Source organism: Coenobita brevimanus, chromosome 11, assembly GCF_032717465.1.
Source record: "Coenobita brevimanus isolate Jiangsu-jjx chromosome 11, ASM3271746v2, whole genome shotgun sequence".
NCBI lineage: Eukaryota > Metazoa > Arthropoda > Malacostraca > Decapoda > Coenobitidae > Coenobita > Coenobita brevimanus.
In genome coordinates, this window is record NC_136964.1 from 8,614,552 (window position 1) to 8,631,275 (window position 16,724).

Genomic DNA, 16,724 nt, shown 5'->3' on the forward strand with positions numbered 1-16,724 from the left:
TCTGGCTCTCTATTTATGGAAGTGTGATGACATTGTTTAATTGGATACTTATTATCAAAACAATGCCAGTGAGATTAATTAATGTCCGAGGATGAGGTGGAGGGATGGAGTTGAGAGGTATATGAGGGAGGGGGGAGTGAGTTGGGGGGAGGGCAGTCAAATGGTGGGTGACAGAGCTGCTTGGAGGCATTTTGTCTGTGGCCTCTCTTTGCAGGATTATGGTGTTGGGCTATAGATAGATAGATAGATAGATAAACAATTTTTGACAGAAGCTTGATTATACAAGTGGTTCCAGTGTTATTTCATGGCATAGCACAGTGTGACTAATGAAGTTAATGGAAAGTAAGCTCTCCAGAATTCATTAGGGAAGCTGCCAGAGATCAAGCAGCCTGGAGAGTCGCCATTAGGTGACCAAGGCCAATGCTTTCAAGCATGTTAGAGCCTTTAAAAACAAAACAAAATGTACTCTCTTACTTGAAGGCAGTGTCATTATCAGAACGTTTATAATTTTGCTCACTGCTTAGTTCGTTTTGACAAGGAGCCTACAAGTAGTGGCACTGTGTACCTAGGGTGGAGTGAAGCAGCTGTATTGTCCACCCAGGAGTCAAATGTCCTTATATATCCCTGCACCTTAGGGTAGGGAAGGACCCTGGTGTGGCACTGTTTATCATGAGGGGGTGCCAGTTCCCTACATGGGACATATCCTATACTTTGCCTGTAGGATGGTATCATGCTTACCTGTGGTTGGTGGGTCTACTCAGCCAGACACACTGGGGTTATACAACAACAGCAGCACATAAGTTGGTCTGATGTCATATGTTTTTATGCAGCAGTGCAGCTCTGTCTTTATTTTCATAACCGTTTATTCATTGTGTGGTGTCTTCTTAAGTAATCCCTTCTGAAAAGCATTTCTTTTATATTTTCTGTTCTCAGCAACATTTACCACTGAACTTTTGTTTTTGATGGCTTGTTTATTTGTTTGTTTCTTTGTGTGTTTATTTATTATTATTTTTCCATCAGTTTTGACATCACATCAGTAATTTTGGACAGTTGAAGCTAATACTCTATTTCACTAGAGTAAAATATAACAGAATCAGGCGAAATTTTGAAATTTTGAATGCAGCGTTAGTGAAAATGTACTGTATACTCTTTTCACCTTCACCCAGATTTTAGTCGTTTTGCATCCAATTCACATGTCTTATTGGCAGAGAAAGAGAGTACTGCGGCTCTACGTCCATTCCATAGCAGTTCCACTTGTTTAGCATCATATTCCATTGTTAATCTGTCGTTACAACTCAGCATTCAAGATGGAGAGATGTCAATTTTAGGCCAAGTTAGAGTGAAAGTGGTATAGTTGGTTTTGGCACATGGTTAAAATTGCTGCACATAGAAAGAGGTTTGTATGAGAGGAAGCCTGACATTGTTTTGATGATGGTGGGTTGTTTTTAAAGTGAGCCATTGCAGAGATCACATAGCAGGTAAAGATGTTCAATATATGCATGATGTGAGGTTCATTTCCCACCCATAGTATCACAGAATGCAGTGTGTGTGTGTGTGTGTGTGTGTGTGTGCAGCTGCTACCCCACTTATGAACCTTTGCAAACATTTGGAGATGCTTTACTAACTTTTATTAATATTATTTATTTTTTATTATTTATTTATATTATTATTATGAGGTGGAGAGGTATATGAGACGGGTGTGTGAGCTGGGAGCAGGGCAGTGAAATGGCGGGGGACAGGGCAACATCCACCCCTTACGGGATTAAGGTGTTTGGCAATAGATAGGTTATTATTATTATTATTATTAATTAATTAATTTTTTGAAGTAACATTTATTGAGTTACTCCTTCAGTGATATCTACAAAATAATGTATACAGTATCTCTCTCTCTCTCTCTCTCTCTCTCTTAATGGCATTAGCATTAATTACTAAATTTGCATGATGTGACCTCAGGGATAAGTGACTGAATAGTGAGGCTACCAGAGATCAAGCAGCTTGGAGAGTTGCCATGAGGTGATTAAGGCTGATGCATGCTAGTACGTTGGTGTCGTTATAAATGACACGATGATGCCGTTATAAATGACACGATGATGACAGTATGACACAAAACAGTTGATGCAATAGTTTCATTAAGTTTCTGTCCTTGTACAAATGTGAACAATTGTAACTATCACACTTCCACTTTTGGGTTGGTGGTTCTTGCCTCTTATAATCAATTTCTGACCATAAACACCAGAAAACATAGATATGAACCAGTCAAAATGAACGGGTCTGGAGTTTGGCTAGCTCTTATCTTGTTTGTCTCTTTGTGGACGGGGCAATCTTGCAGACTTCTGGCCTTTGGTTCCTTCTTTCTTGCATTAAAAACTAGGAAAAGTCAAACCAGCACCAGAGAAATTTATTCACTACTTCACTTTACTTCATCAGGATCATTTTTGTATATGAAGGCTCCAACATGCTTGCGTGCGTCAGCCTTGGTAACCTAATGGTGGCTTACCCTGCTGTACGATCTCTGGCAGCTTCCCTATGTAATCCCTTAACCCTGAGGTCACACTCATTGACCTTGTCCCAGGTCTTTTTCAGTCTGCCTCTCACTACCCCATCCCCAATATTAATGCTTCTCACTTTCTGCACCCAATTATCGTCCACCATCCCCTCCACATGCCCAAACCATCTCAATCTACACTTCCTCATCACAGTACCAATACACTCCAGTCCCATCCTTCCTCCCATCCTCTCCACACACCCAAACTATCTCAATCTACCCCTCGTCATCATAACACCGATATGCTCCAGTCCCATCCTTCCTCTGAGGACCCTGCTCTCCACATGCTCAAACCACCTTAATGTACCCCTCCTCATCACAACACCGATACATTCCAGTCCCATCCTTCTCCGAGGACCCACTCTCCACATGCCCAAACCATCTTAATCTACCCCTCCTTATCACAACACCAATACACTCCAGTCCCATCCTGTCTACATGGCCAAACCATCTCAATCTACCCCTCCTCATCACAACACCAATACACTCCAGTCCGATCCTTCCTCCCATCCTCTCCACATGCCCAAACCATCTCAATCTACCCCTCCTCATCACAACACCAATACACTCCAGTCCCATCCTTCCTCCCATCCTCTCCACATGCCCAAACCATCTCAATCTACCCCTCCTCATCACAGCACCAATACACTCCAGTCCCATCCTACCTCTCAACTCTTCCATCATAGCCAAATAAAACCAAGCAGACAGTATCAGTAGCAGTAGCAGTCATCCTCATATGTACATATATGGATTTGGGTATTAGTGAATTTTAAGTTCAAACCAACTCAAAATTAGTAACGTAGGGAGGCAGCTGTATTGGTAGGGAACACTGGTAAAGAGAAGAAGGGCAATGTATTAGCTTTAGTATTGCTAGGTCCACGTTATTTATTGAGGTTAAGAGAGTTATTAAAAACTAGTAAGTTTAGATACTGCCCTTATTAACTCCTTTACTACAAGAGAACACTCCAGATCTGAATAAAATATTGTGTAAAGCAAAAATCAATCAATCTATCTATCCATTGCCAGATGCCTTAATCCCGTAAGGGGTAGCCACAAATAAATTGCCTCCATGTCGCCCTGTCCCCTGCCATTTCACTGCCCTGGTCCCAGCTCACATCCCCCTCTCTCATATACCTCTCCACTCCATCCCTCCACCTCATCCTTGGTCTCACTCTCCCTCTACTCACAGACATTCTCCTTGTTAGTCTCTCATTCCATCCTCTCCATATGGCCAAACCACCTTTGTGTATTTCTCCTAATGCTTTCTATCACATCCACTTCTGTGAATAAAATCATATGGTAATAGAAAGAATACATTATAAAGTGATATTCTTTGGTTTATGACTGATGATGATAATGATGATGATGATGTGTTGTTAATCCATGTGTGATGCTATGACTGGCATTTTGATGATGATAACAGTGATGATAATAATGAGGTCTTTTAATAATGACATTTATAATTGATGTGTGATGAGTGACTACCCTTTTGATGATGATGATGATGATGACTTTGATAATAACAATAATAATAATGAATTCTTATAATCTTTGTGTGATGCTGTGACTAATATTTCCTTGATGATAATGATGATAATAACGATGATGATAATGATTTTATTTAATGTGATTTTTAAGTGTTTATGTGATGTTTCAGGTGGATTTTTTTTTTTTTTTTTAATTCAAGTGGATTTTTTGGTGATGTTTTAAATGGATTTTTTTTTATATATATTTTGAGTGGATTTTTTGTGGTTTCAAGTGGATTTTTTTTGTGATTTAAATGGATTTTTAAAATGATTTAAGTGGATTTTTTGTGATTTAAGTGGAGTTTTGGTGATTTACATGTTTTTTTTAAGTGGATTTTTTTTTATTTAAGTGGATTTCTTTGTAATTTAAGTGGATTTTTTTGTGATTTAAGTTGATTTTTTGTGATATTTTAAGTGGATTATTTTGGTCATGTGTTAAGTGGATTTTTTTTTTATTTAAGTTTATTTTTTGTCATTTAAGTGGCATTTCCTTGACTAGTATCCGTGTCTTATAGGTATGAGAAGAAACTAGAGCAGATGCAAGAGTTTTGGAGAGGCCGGCCATTGTTTGAAGCGTTTGACGGCTGGGAGATTCCAAGAGATAAAGTCGTCATCAATCGCAAGCTGGGCGAAGGAGCGTTTGGCACCGTGTATGGAGGAGAGTGTCTCTTTGATGCTCAGGGATGGGTAAGTTGGAGAGAGAGTGAGTGAGTTAAGAGAGAGAGAGAATTAAAGAGAGAGAGTCACCAATCGCAAGCTGAGGGAAGGAGCGTTTGGCACCGTGTATGGAGGAGAGTGTCTGTTTGATGCTCAGGGATGGGTAAGTTGGAGAGAGAGAGAGAGAGAGAGTCACAGTGATGGTGATAGGATGGTGGTGATGGTGATGATGATGATGATGATGATGAGGAGGAGGAGGAGGTGGAGGAGGATAGTGATGAAGAGGAGAAGGATGGGGATGAGGAGGAGGATGACAGAAATAATGATAGGAGGAGGAGGAGGATAGTGGTGAGAATGATGATGATAATGATGGTGGTGATGCTTGATAATTGATGATGATGATGATGATGACAGAGATAATGATGTTGATAATAGAGATAATGATGGTGATAATAATGATGACAATGATAATGATACTGATGGTGATAATGCTTGATAACTGATGATGATGATGACAGTGGGGATGATCCATCATCCAATCCTATGTTGCCCCATGAGGAGCGTAGGAGCCCGGGGCTAGGAAAGTTGGTCCTGACATTTATGATGAGAGTGACCAGCCTCACTCATCCCTGAGTGGCATTATGGGAGCAATAAACCCCAACCATCCCTTGGATATAAACCTTCACTGGCTCAATCCGACTGGAGCGCCATAATTACCCACTAAACCACCAGGAGCCAAAATTTGGTTATATGGTTACCACCCAGCATAGTAAATGGTTTCCTGGTGTACAGGAAACCATTTGGCTTGTCACTCAGTGTAGAGTCACCCACAGGCAGAAGGAAGAGGAAAGAGTGAAGGAAAGAAAGACACGAAAGAGTGTAAATTCACCTGCAGGCAGAAGAAAGAGGAAAGAATGAAGGAAAGAAAGACAGAAGAGGATGGATGGAAAGAAGGATGGAGGAGAGGAAAGGGCAGACACCCGAGAGCAGCACTACATCAAGTGAGTGGGTGGTGAGCGCCCCCACCTACCCGAAATGATGACAGTGGGGGTGATGATGCATGATAATTGATGATAATGATGATGGTGATGGTAATTGATGATGATGATGACTATTTCCATTTCTTTTTCCCAGGTGGCAGTGGCAGTAAAGACGCTAAAAGTGGGCTCAACTATCGCCGAGAAATTGGACTTCTTGTCGGAGGCGGAGATGATGAAGAATTTTAATCATGAAAATATTGTTCGACTTCTTGGTGTTTGCACCAAAACAGAACCAATTTATACTGTTATGGAATTTATGTTGTATGGTGAGGAATTGTGCTTGTTATTATTATTATTATTATTATTATTGTTATTATTATTATTATTATTATTATTATTATTATTTTTATTATTGTTATTATTATTACAGTACTATTATTATCCACTACTACTGCTATAATTGTCATTATGATGATGATGATGATTATTATTACTATTATTATTACTACTACTACTACTACTGATGGTGATGATGATGATGAAATAGTTATGACAAATATTCTCACTGATTTATCATAGCATTAATATTCTCTCTCTTTCTTTCTCTCCCTCCCTCTCTCTCTCTCTCTCTCACAGGCGACCTCAAAACCTACCTACTGGCTCGACGGAACTTGGTAAACGAGAAGAGTCGTAATGATGACGATGAAGTTAGCAACAAGCGCTTGACGTCAATGGCTTTAGACATCGCGCGTGGCCTGGCGTACTTGGCAGAGCATAAATACGTACACAGGTGAGGAAAACGCACATGCTGGGTGAGTAAGAGACACACACGCTGGATAGTCGTTTGATAGTTCTCTCTCTCTCTCTTTTTTTTTTTTTTTTAAGATCCTGCCTCACTTTTTATGATGATGATATGATGGTGATAATGATCTATCTATCTATCTATCTATTGCCAGACGCCTCAATCCCGTTTGGGGTGGCCACAAACAAATCGCCTCCAAGTCGCCCTGTCCCCCGCCATTTCACTGCCCTGCTCCCAACTCACACCCCCCTCTCTCATATACCTCTCCACCCCATCCCTCCATCTCATCCTCGGTCTCCCCCTCCCTCTTCCACCCTCCACCTCACTCACATACACTCTCTTCGTCAATCTTTCACCCTCCATCCTCTCCACATGGCCAAACCACCTCAGTGTGTTCCTCACAACGCTTCCTATCACATCCACATCCACACCACAACGCTCCTTTATATCCTCATTCGTCAGCCTGTCTCTCCACGTGACTCCACAGGCTCCTCTTAAATAACTCATTTCCACTGCTCTCACTCTTGACTTGTGTCCTTCCAACAATGTCCAAGCTTCACTTCCGTACGTTAGAGTTGGTATCACAATACTGTCATGTAGTAACTTTTTTACTTCCATGCTCACTTCCCTGTTTCTTATCACTGCTTTTAAGGAACCAGCAACCTTTCTTCCCTGCTGTACCCTTTCAAGCACTTCATCCTCCAAACCTCCATCCTTACTCATCACACTACCCAAATACTTAAACGTACTCATATTTTCCAATTCCTCACCATCCAACCTCGCTGTACATTCACTGACTTCACCTCTCTCAAAGACCATCACTTTACTCTTCCCTACATTCACCTGATGATGATGATAATGATGGTGATGATGATAATGGTGGTAATATCAAGGGTTTAGAAATATTATTATGATGATGATGATGACATTGGTGATTGAGGATGATGATGATGACTGGATGAAGATGAGACTGATTGATGATGGTGAAGATGATGATGATGATGATGGGATGAAGATGAAAATGATTGATGATGATGAGATGAAGATGAAAATGATTGATGAAGATGATGATGAGATGATGATGATGATGGGATGAAGATGAAAATGATTGATGATGAGATGAAGATGAAACTTATTTATGATGGTGAAGATGATGATGATGATGGAATGAAGATGAAAATGATTGATGATGAAGATGAAATGATTGATGATGGTGAAGATGATGATGATGATGGAATGAAGATGAAAATGATTGATGATGCTGATGAAGATGATAGTGATTGATGATGATGATGATAAAGACCCTGATTGATCTATCTATCTATCTATTGGCAGACGCCTCAATCCCTTTTGGGGTGGCCACAAACAAATCGCCTCCAAGTCACCCTGTCCCCCGCCATTTCACTGCCCTGCTCCCAACTCACACCCCCTCTCTCATATACCTCTCCACCCCATCCCTCCATCTCATCCTTGGCCTCCCCCTCCCTCTTCCCCCCTCCACCTCACTCACATACACTCTCTTCATCAGTCTTTCACCCTCCATCCTCTCCACATGGCCAAACCACCTCAGTGTGTTCCTCCTAATGCTTCCTATCACATCCACATCCACACCACAACGCTCCTTTATATCCTCATTCGTCAGCCTGTCTCTCCACGTGACTCCACAGGCTTCTCTTAAATAACTCATTTCCACGGCTCTCACTCTTGACTTGTGTCCTTCCAACAATGTCCAAGCTTCACTTGCGTACGTTAGAGTTGGTATCACAATACTGTCATGTTGTAACTTTTTCACTTCCATGCTCACTTCCCTGTTTCTTATCACTGCTTTCAAGGAACCAGCAACCTTTCTTCCCTGCTGTACCCTTTCAAGCACTTCACCCTCCAAACCTCCATCCTTACTCATCACACTACCCAAATACTTAAACGTACTCACATTTTCCAATTCCTCACCATCCAACCTCGCTGTACATTCACTAACTTCACCTCTCTCAAAGACCATCACTTTACTCTTCCCTACATTCACCTTTAGGTTCCTTTTCTTACACACTCTCTCAAACTCATCCACCAAGCCTTGCAGCTCCCCTTCGTCTTCACTCAACAACACAGTATCATCTGCAAACAACAGTACAGGGAGTTTCCAAACACTATCCTCTCTCACCAGGGCCACTCCAACATCCACTGCCCTACCTTGTACCTCTTTTATTACCCCATCCATGTACAGATTGAACAACCATGGAGACATGACACATCCCTGTTTCAAACCAACTTTCAAAGAGAAAAATTCACTTAGTTCACCATCCACACGCACTGCAGCCTTTGCACCATCATACATACTCTTCACAGCATTCAACAACTTCCCATCTACTCCATATATTCATAACACTTTCCACAATCCTTGTCTATCCACCCTGTCATATGCTTTCTCCAAATCCATGAAAGCTGCATACAACTTCTTTCCCTTCTCTAGAAACTTTTCCACTAAAGATCTAAGAATGAATATCTGATCTACACAACCTCTTCCCTTCCTAAAGCCTCCCTGTTCTTCTCCAACTAATTTCTCTGTTCTTTCTCTAACTCTGTCTATAAGTATCCTACCATACACTTTTCCTATTATACTTAGAAGACAAATGCCCCTATGATTACCACACACTTCTTTCTCCCCTTTTCCTTTGTACAAGGGAATAATTATACCTGACTTCCAATCCTCCGGGACTCTACCTTCCTCCCAGGCCAATCTGCACATCTTCCACATCCATTCTACTACTATCTCTCCCCCATGCTTCAGCATTTCACCACACACTTCATCAATTCCTGGGGCTTTCCCCGATTTAACTTTCTTCATTGCTTCCACAACTTCTATCCTACTGATTTCTTCCTGTCTTCTCACCTCCCTCCTTCTCCCAGCCATTCCCCAGCCACTTATACTCGCATTACTTCCATCCTCTACGTTCAACAATTCCTTAAAGTGTTCTCTCCATCTGCTCACTTTTTCTCCCTTCTCCACTAGTAATCTACCATTTTTATCTTTCACTCCCCTGCTAACTTCACTTCCACCCTGTCTTACTCTTTTCACTTTTCTCCAGAACATTTTCTTACAGTCCCTCCACTTTACACTCAAATTCCTTCCAAATTCCTCATCCACTTTCTTCTTACTCTCTTTTACTAATCTTTTCACCTCTCTCTTCCTTTCCACATATAACTCTCTCTTCCGCCTCTCAACTTCTTCCACGCCCCTATTTCTCATCCATTCATTGTATGCTTTCTTCTTTTGTGCCACAGCCTGTTTCACCTCTTCAGTCCACCTCGCTGTTCCTTGCACCCCCCTCCGTCTTCTCTTCCTTCCACACACCACATCATGTGCTGCACATATTTCTTCTGTAAATATCTTACACACACCTTCCACGTCTCCCATCTGCTCCAATTCATATTTGCCCAATCGTTCCTCCACTTCTTTCTTATACTCTGCCTTTTTCTCATCCTCTTGTAACCTCTCCACTCTCCTTGCAACTACTCCTTCCTCTCGTCTTTCTCTTCTTCTATTCCTCCATCTTACTTGCATCCTAATTCTGGCCACCACCAAGTAGTGGTCAGAAAGTCCACTCCCCCAACCTCTATACACTCTTGCATCCTTTACACATCTTCGCATCCTTTCATCCACACACACATAATCAATCATTGCCTTCCTTTCATTCAGTTCACCACCCACCCTTCTCATCACTCGCCATGTATACCTGTGGATCATTTTATGCCTGAAGAGGGTATTGGCTATCACCAACCCCCTCCCAGCACAAATGTCCACTAACGCACTCACATTCTCATCTATCTCAGCAGGCACACCCCACTCACCAACTATTCCATCCACCTTCACATTCCCAACTTTACCATTCATATCACCAATCAAAAACACTCTCTCATTCTTTCCAAACTTTTCCATGCACACATCCACATTTGTCCAGAACTCTTCTCTCACTCTTCTAGCATGATCTTGCGTTGGCGCATACACACACACAATCGCCCACATTTGTATTCCAACTTTCAACTTTACCCACACAATCTGACCCAACTGATCCATACTGTCTTATGCTCTTCTTCCATCTTTTACTCACAACTATACATACTCCTTCCTTTGCCCTCTCATTCTCATCTACTCCTGCACATATACCCCATCCATACTCCCATTCTCTCACACTTTCTCCTCTCCATTTTGTTTCAGTTATTCCACATACATCCACTTTCGCACGCTCAAGCACCTGGACAATCTCTCTCTCTTTCACCTCATCATTCGCTCCTGATTGATGATGATGATAATGATTGATGATGCTAATGATGAAGATGATGGTTGATGATGATGCTGATGAAGATAATAATAATTGATGATGATGACAATAATACATCCAGCCAGCCATCATCACCAAAAATACAGCATCTATATAATTTTTTATTTTTTGTATTTTTTCAGAGATGTTGCATGTCGAAATTGCTTAGTGAATGCAAATAGGACGGTGAAACTGGCCGATTTTGGGATGACGCGGCCGATGTACGAAAATAACTATTACAAATTTAGCCGCAAAGGTAAGTCTGATTTTGAAATTTTAAAATGATTGGTGTAGGTGTGGATTTAAATTTAACACTGATAGGTAGAGATTGGTAGATCGATAAAAAGGTAATATAGATAGATGTAGATAGATATTACAAATTTAGCCACAAGGGTAAGTGTGTTTTTTAAATTTTAACCTGTACCATGCTGGGCAAAAAAAAAAAAAAAAATGATGCCTTTCTATGCCGGCTGATTTTTTTTTTTTTTTAAATGCTAGCTAAGTGGGCTTAATACATCAATATATGATCCCTGGCACTGAGGAAAATAATCACTAAAGCCATAAAGTTGGTTGAATTGAGTCAGGTTGGTGCCACTTGACCTCTGAAATCTTCAAGGTTACAGACAGAGCATAGCAGCTGTGAGCCTGCAAAGACTCACTCGCCTCCTGCGATCGTGAATCACTGTTGTAAGCGTAGTGGAGAAATGTCTGAAGATAGCGAGATACATTACAGCCTTCCAATTTACTTCAGTTGCTTGCAATGACTTCTCAATGCTGCTGGATGTAGATGTACGTCACCGACGTTTTTGAAGGGGATGTAGATCATCGTCGCTAGCGTGGTATGGGTTAAAATGATTGATGTAAATGTTTGTATAAATTTAAGCACTTTGCTATGATAGATAAAGATAGGTAGATAGATAAAGGTAGAATTAGATAAAGAGATAATAGAGATAGATACAAATTGACTGATAAAGAGGGACATCTGTTAGCAGTGACATTTTTTTAATCATACAAATGTGAACCTTCCTAGTAATAATAATAATAATAATGATATACACTAAAGGTAACAAATATTAATGAGTTGTATTTTCCTTAACAGCTATGACCCTGTAGTAATCAGTCTCTCTCTCTCTCTCTCTCTCTCTCCCAGGCATGCTCCCGGTGCGGTGGATGGCCCCAGAGTCTCTCACCGATGGAGTGTTTACAACCATGAGTGACATCTGGTCCTATGGGGTCCTATTGTATGAGATTGTCACCTTTGGAGCATTCCCGTTCCAGGTATTTTTATTTATCGTATTTTTCATGTTTTTTATTAATGTGTATAGTCCATCTAATAAAAAGAAAAACAAAAAAGATCCAAAAAATGTGTAGATGAAAAATTGCTGGAAATATGTCTATCTCTTTATCTATCTATCTGAGGTCAGACACCATAATCCCATAAGGGGTGGCTGTTTGTCTTTGAGTTAGTATTTACAGGGAGGGGCACTAACCCTCCACCAACCCACTTGTTGACATGTATGGGTTGGTTATATGGTTACCACCCAGCGTTGTAAATGGTTTCCTGGCTTACAGGAAACCATCAGGCTTGTCACTCAATGTAAAGCCACCTGAAAAGGAAAGAAGAGTAATAAAAAGTGACAGGAAAGATGGGAGAAATAGGAAGAGAGGAGGACAGACACAGAAAATGATAAAGGTGAAGGAAGGAGCAGGCAGCACTACATCAAGTGAGTGGATGATGGTGAGAAACAGGAAGAGGGGAGAGCAGGCACAGAAAAAGAATGATAAAGGTGAAGGAAGAAGTAGGCAGCACTACATCAAGTGAGTGGATGATGGTGAGAAATAGGAAGAGGGGAAGGCAGACACAGAAAAAGAATGATAAAGGTGAAGGAAGAAGTAGAATGCACTACATCAAGTGAGTGGATGATGGTCGCCACCACCTACTGCTAAATATACATGGGAAGAAAAATTGCCAGAAATATGTGTGTATTGTCTTAGTGTGAGGTAGTGTCAGGATTCCAGGGGCTTGATTGGTGAGCGTATGGGTGTGTGGCTCGTTTCATTAGGCTTGCTGTTGACTAGGTCTCCCTTTATTTATTTATTTTTAATTTTTATTTATTTTTAATTTTTGTTGTTATTATTATTATTATTATTATTATTATTATATTATTATTATTATTATTATTATTATTATGAAATGAGGATGATGAATTTTTTCTTTTAGACTTTTCTTTACCTTATCCAAAAGTGAGATGAAGAGGTTGAGATGATGATGATAATGATGATGATGTTGGTTGTAATGGTGATGCAATTTTTTTTTTTTTTTTTTTTTTTTATGTGTCCGACTCTGGACAAAGGCTCAGGGCCTATTTCTTGGGGGCAGTTGCCTATCCCAAGGCCCAGTAGTCCTCCTACACCTCCACATGTCACCACTTCGGCGCTAACACCCACCGTCCATATTGAATACATGCTAGGGCTGTCTCATACAGGACTGGTGTATTGGTATTAGCGGGGGTACTTTTACGACATGTCGGCGGGTCATCAGATAGATCAGGAAAGTCTGCTTTTAGGAAATTCAAATCCTTAAACTGTTCCCTGCCCCAGCTGAGATTCGATCCTGGATCCATTAGGACTGCAAGCCGTCTCTCTACCGATTCAGCCAGTTGATGTAATGTTTCATTTTAGTGACTACAAGCTTTATCTTATGTGGGAGTGTGGGCTGGGATAATGAGTTGTTTCAAATGTATTGCAAATCTATATTAATGTATTTCAGATCTGTTATGTAATTTAGTTCTCTCTCTCTCACTCTCTTGTACTTTAGGAGGGAATACGGGCAGTGATGATGTGATGATTTTTGATAATGATAACAATGATAGATGATGATGATAATGATGACAATACATGATAATGATGACAGTGGATGATGGTGATAATGATAACAATGATAGATGATGATGATTGATGATGAAATGATAATGATGAATGATGATGGTGGTAATGATGATAATGATTATAGTTTCCGAAGATCCCAAAATGCAATTACTCGCACAGGACCCCAAATAACTCTACTTCTCTATCTCTCTCTCCCCAGGGCATGACAAACGATCAAGTCCTTGAACATGTGAAAGCCGGACACACAATTGCCATACCTAGAGGGGTCCGGCCACAGCTGTAAGTATGTGTGTTTGTGAAGGTGTGGGTGGATGGATGGGTATATATGTGTGTGTGTGAAGGTGTAGGTGGATGGATATGTATATATATATATGTGTGTGTGTGAATTTCTGCTGTAATAATTATGAAATCCTACTATACTTGTCAGGGGTAGGGTTGTGAAAATCATACCGAAAAAGACCTGGGACGAGGTCATAGAGTGTGACTTCAGGGATAAGGGACTAAATGAGGGTGCCAGAGATTGAGCAGTGTGGAGAGCTGCCATTAGGCGACCAAGGCTGACCCATACAAGCATGTTAGAGCCTTTGTAAGTGAAACAATATGAATGAACTACAGAAATATGGCCTTTAAGGGGTTGGGGGAAGAACACAGCAATATATACAGTAATTATACGTTCATTTATTTATTTATTTTTATATTCATTTTGTCAACAACTGCCGTGTTTGAGTATCGGATACGTTTGTGTGAAGCTACAGAATGTGATGAATGTTTTTTTGGCATATCCAATAGAGCCAGGATTCTGGGGGCTTGAATAATGAGTGAATGGAAGCGTGGCCCGTTGGATTGGGCAGATTTGGGCTGTCTGGACCCTGCTACTCCTCACCCCGCCCCTGGATGGGAAATGAGGTCTGGATGATGATATATTTATTTATCCTCCCCAGGGACATCTTGCTGCGGTCCTGCTGGCATCGCATCCCAGTCAATCGGCCGCAGGTGACGCAGATCATCGACCATCTCATCAACCACCCGCGCCTCATCTCGCCGTGCCTCGATGGGCCGCAGTCGTCCGTTCAGATCGAGGACACGGTTTCCCTAGAGATGCGGATACCGGACAAAACCCGCAAGTCGTCGCTGTCCATCAACAATCGCCTGCAGAACATGGCATCGTCGAGCCGTAAGCGTTCCATGAGTGGCAATATGGTGATGAACATACCCCCTCTGACCACCAGCCTGAGTGAGGATGGTATGATATCAGCACACTCAAATTTAGACGCCCTGAACCTAAACCACAATCACGTAATGGTCGAGGAGAACGAACTGGGCGAGGACCCGCTCTTACCCCCGGCCCCTCCTGCCCAGTACGTGTCGTCGCGGTACATGTCACTTGGGCACAAGGACCACAAGGAGAAGGAGCGCGAAAACCTGGTCAATCGCCAACAGGGGGACTATTGCACGACGGACATATCACGGGATCTATGGACTAGTGTCACCCCTGTATAGAGACGAGACTAAGTGCTGTATCCCCCTAGGCTTGGGTCACTCTCCACACCTCTTCCTTGGGTTTGTGTTCTGCGTATCACATCTAAAATTGGTCACACAGGCATGCTGTTCATACTTCTTCCTCTGTCGTACTTCCTGGATCCACCCTAATCCCATCTGAAGGTTTGAAAAGAAGTCAGAATGATGATAAGGAAGACAGATGGATTATAAAGAAGGCAGTTTTTTTTTATGCAAGGAAGAAGGAACCAAAAGCCAGGAGCCTGCAAATTGTTCCCTCCAAGAGAAAACAAAATCAAGATAAAAGTGAGCCAAATTCAAGATCTGTTCATTTTGAGATGCCCAGACACTGCGTTTGAAAGACTGGAGATCGTAGGCAGTAGGAAGTACAGATGGAGGGAGACAGTTCCAGAGTGGACCTGTGGCATACATGAAGGACAGGCAGTAGTGGTTAACTCTTGCATTAGAGAGTTGGACAGAAAAGAGATGTGAGTTTGTTGCAAGATGGGTGCTACGTGCCTGCTGTAGTGGTGGAGGGATGCAGGCAGACAGTTCAGAGGAGCAGTGACCATTGAGATATGCAGAAATAAAGATACACAAGAATATGAAAAAAACATATAAAGAAACAAAGAGAAAAAAAGAAACCATGTGCAGAAATAGAAAATAAATAAAGCACGTGCTAGTAAGGAAGAAGTGCAGGTGAGTTTTGTAAGCCAGTGTGGATACAGCCGTGAGTGACCAAAGTAGTGTTCTAGTGTTATTTTATAAGCGTATGTACAGTCGATTGTTCCCAAGAAGCTCAAGACCAGATGAACGGACGTTGTACTCCTCATGCTAATCCTCCTTCTGGTCATGTTATTTTATATTATTTAAACTATTTATAAGAAGCCCGGTGGTTGAGTGGTACAAGTGCCCCGGTTGAGTGACAGTATGTTCGACCAACGAGGCACTTATTTTTATCTTTATTTTTATTTTTTTGACCATGCCATCAAGGGAATTGGCTGGTCATGTACCCTTAAATATTATGGACTATCATAGCCTAGCCTCAGTCCCCTAGACCTCAATGGGGGGCAAAAAACGGGGGGCTGGGTGAACCGTTTTTATTTTTTATCAACATTTTTCCCTCCTGTATCCAAACTGGTGGACGTTTCGAACACCAAACGGTGGATGGGGCGACGTGGAGCCACCCCCCTATCCGCCACCCAGCAGTATTATCTCATTATGCAAGGCGATTCGTATGCAAAGTCTGATGCAATATGAATCCGTTAGCTACCATGTGCCAATGTTTACAGAAGAAACCTCGCGTGAGTGAATGTGGAAGAAGTTATTCTGTGAGTGTCGTTGCAGCTGCCAGCCCAAGTTACAGTAGGTCCTTGTTCTATTGAGAGGGGTACCTTCATGTGGTGGCACTGATATAACTGGGCTGTGGAGCTGCCTGGCTGTAGAAACTTCCTTCAGCTGTTATTCTGTGAGTGTCATTGCAGCTGCCAGCCCAAATTACAGTAGGTCCTT

General features: G+C 41.6%; 1 protein-coding gene across 1 annotated transcript in view; it reads left to right on the forward strand.

The window, feature by feature from the left end:
* The window catches only part of LOC145411914 (uncharacterized), a 38,726-nt gene extending 23,511 nt beyond the window's left edge, over nucleotides 1-15,215 (forward strand). The window contains exons 17-23 of the mRNA XM_080281885.1: nucleotides 4,587-4,758; nucleotides 5,863-6,034; nucleotides 6,345-6,498; nucleotides 10,970-11,082; nucleotides 11,977-12,104; nucleotides 13,915-13,994; nucleotides 14,657-15,215. Of these exons, the coding sequence (XP_080138011.1) occupies nucleotides 4,587-4,758; nucleotides 5,863-6,034; nucleotides 6,345-6,498; nucleotides 10,970-11,082; nucleotides 11,977-12,104; nucleotides 13,915-13,994; nucleotides 14,657-15,215 (1,378 nt within the window). The remainder of the gene's footprint in view (nucleotides 1-4,586; nucleotides 4,759-5,862; nucleotides 6,035-6,344; nucleotides 6,499-10,969; nucleotides 11,083-11,976; nucleotides 12,105-13,914; nucleotides 13,995-14,656) is intronic.
* Nucleotides 15,216-16,724: the final 1,509 nt, after the last annotated feature.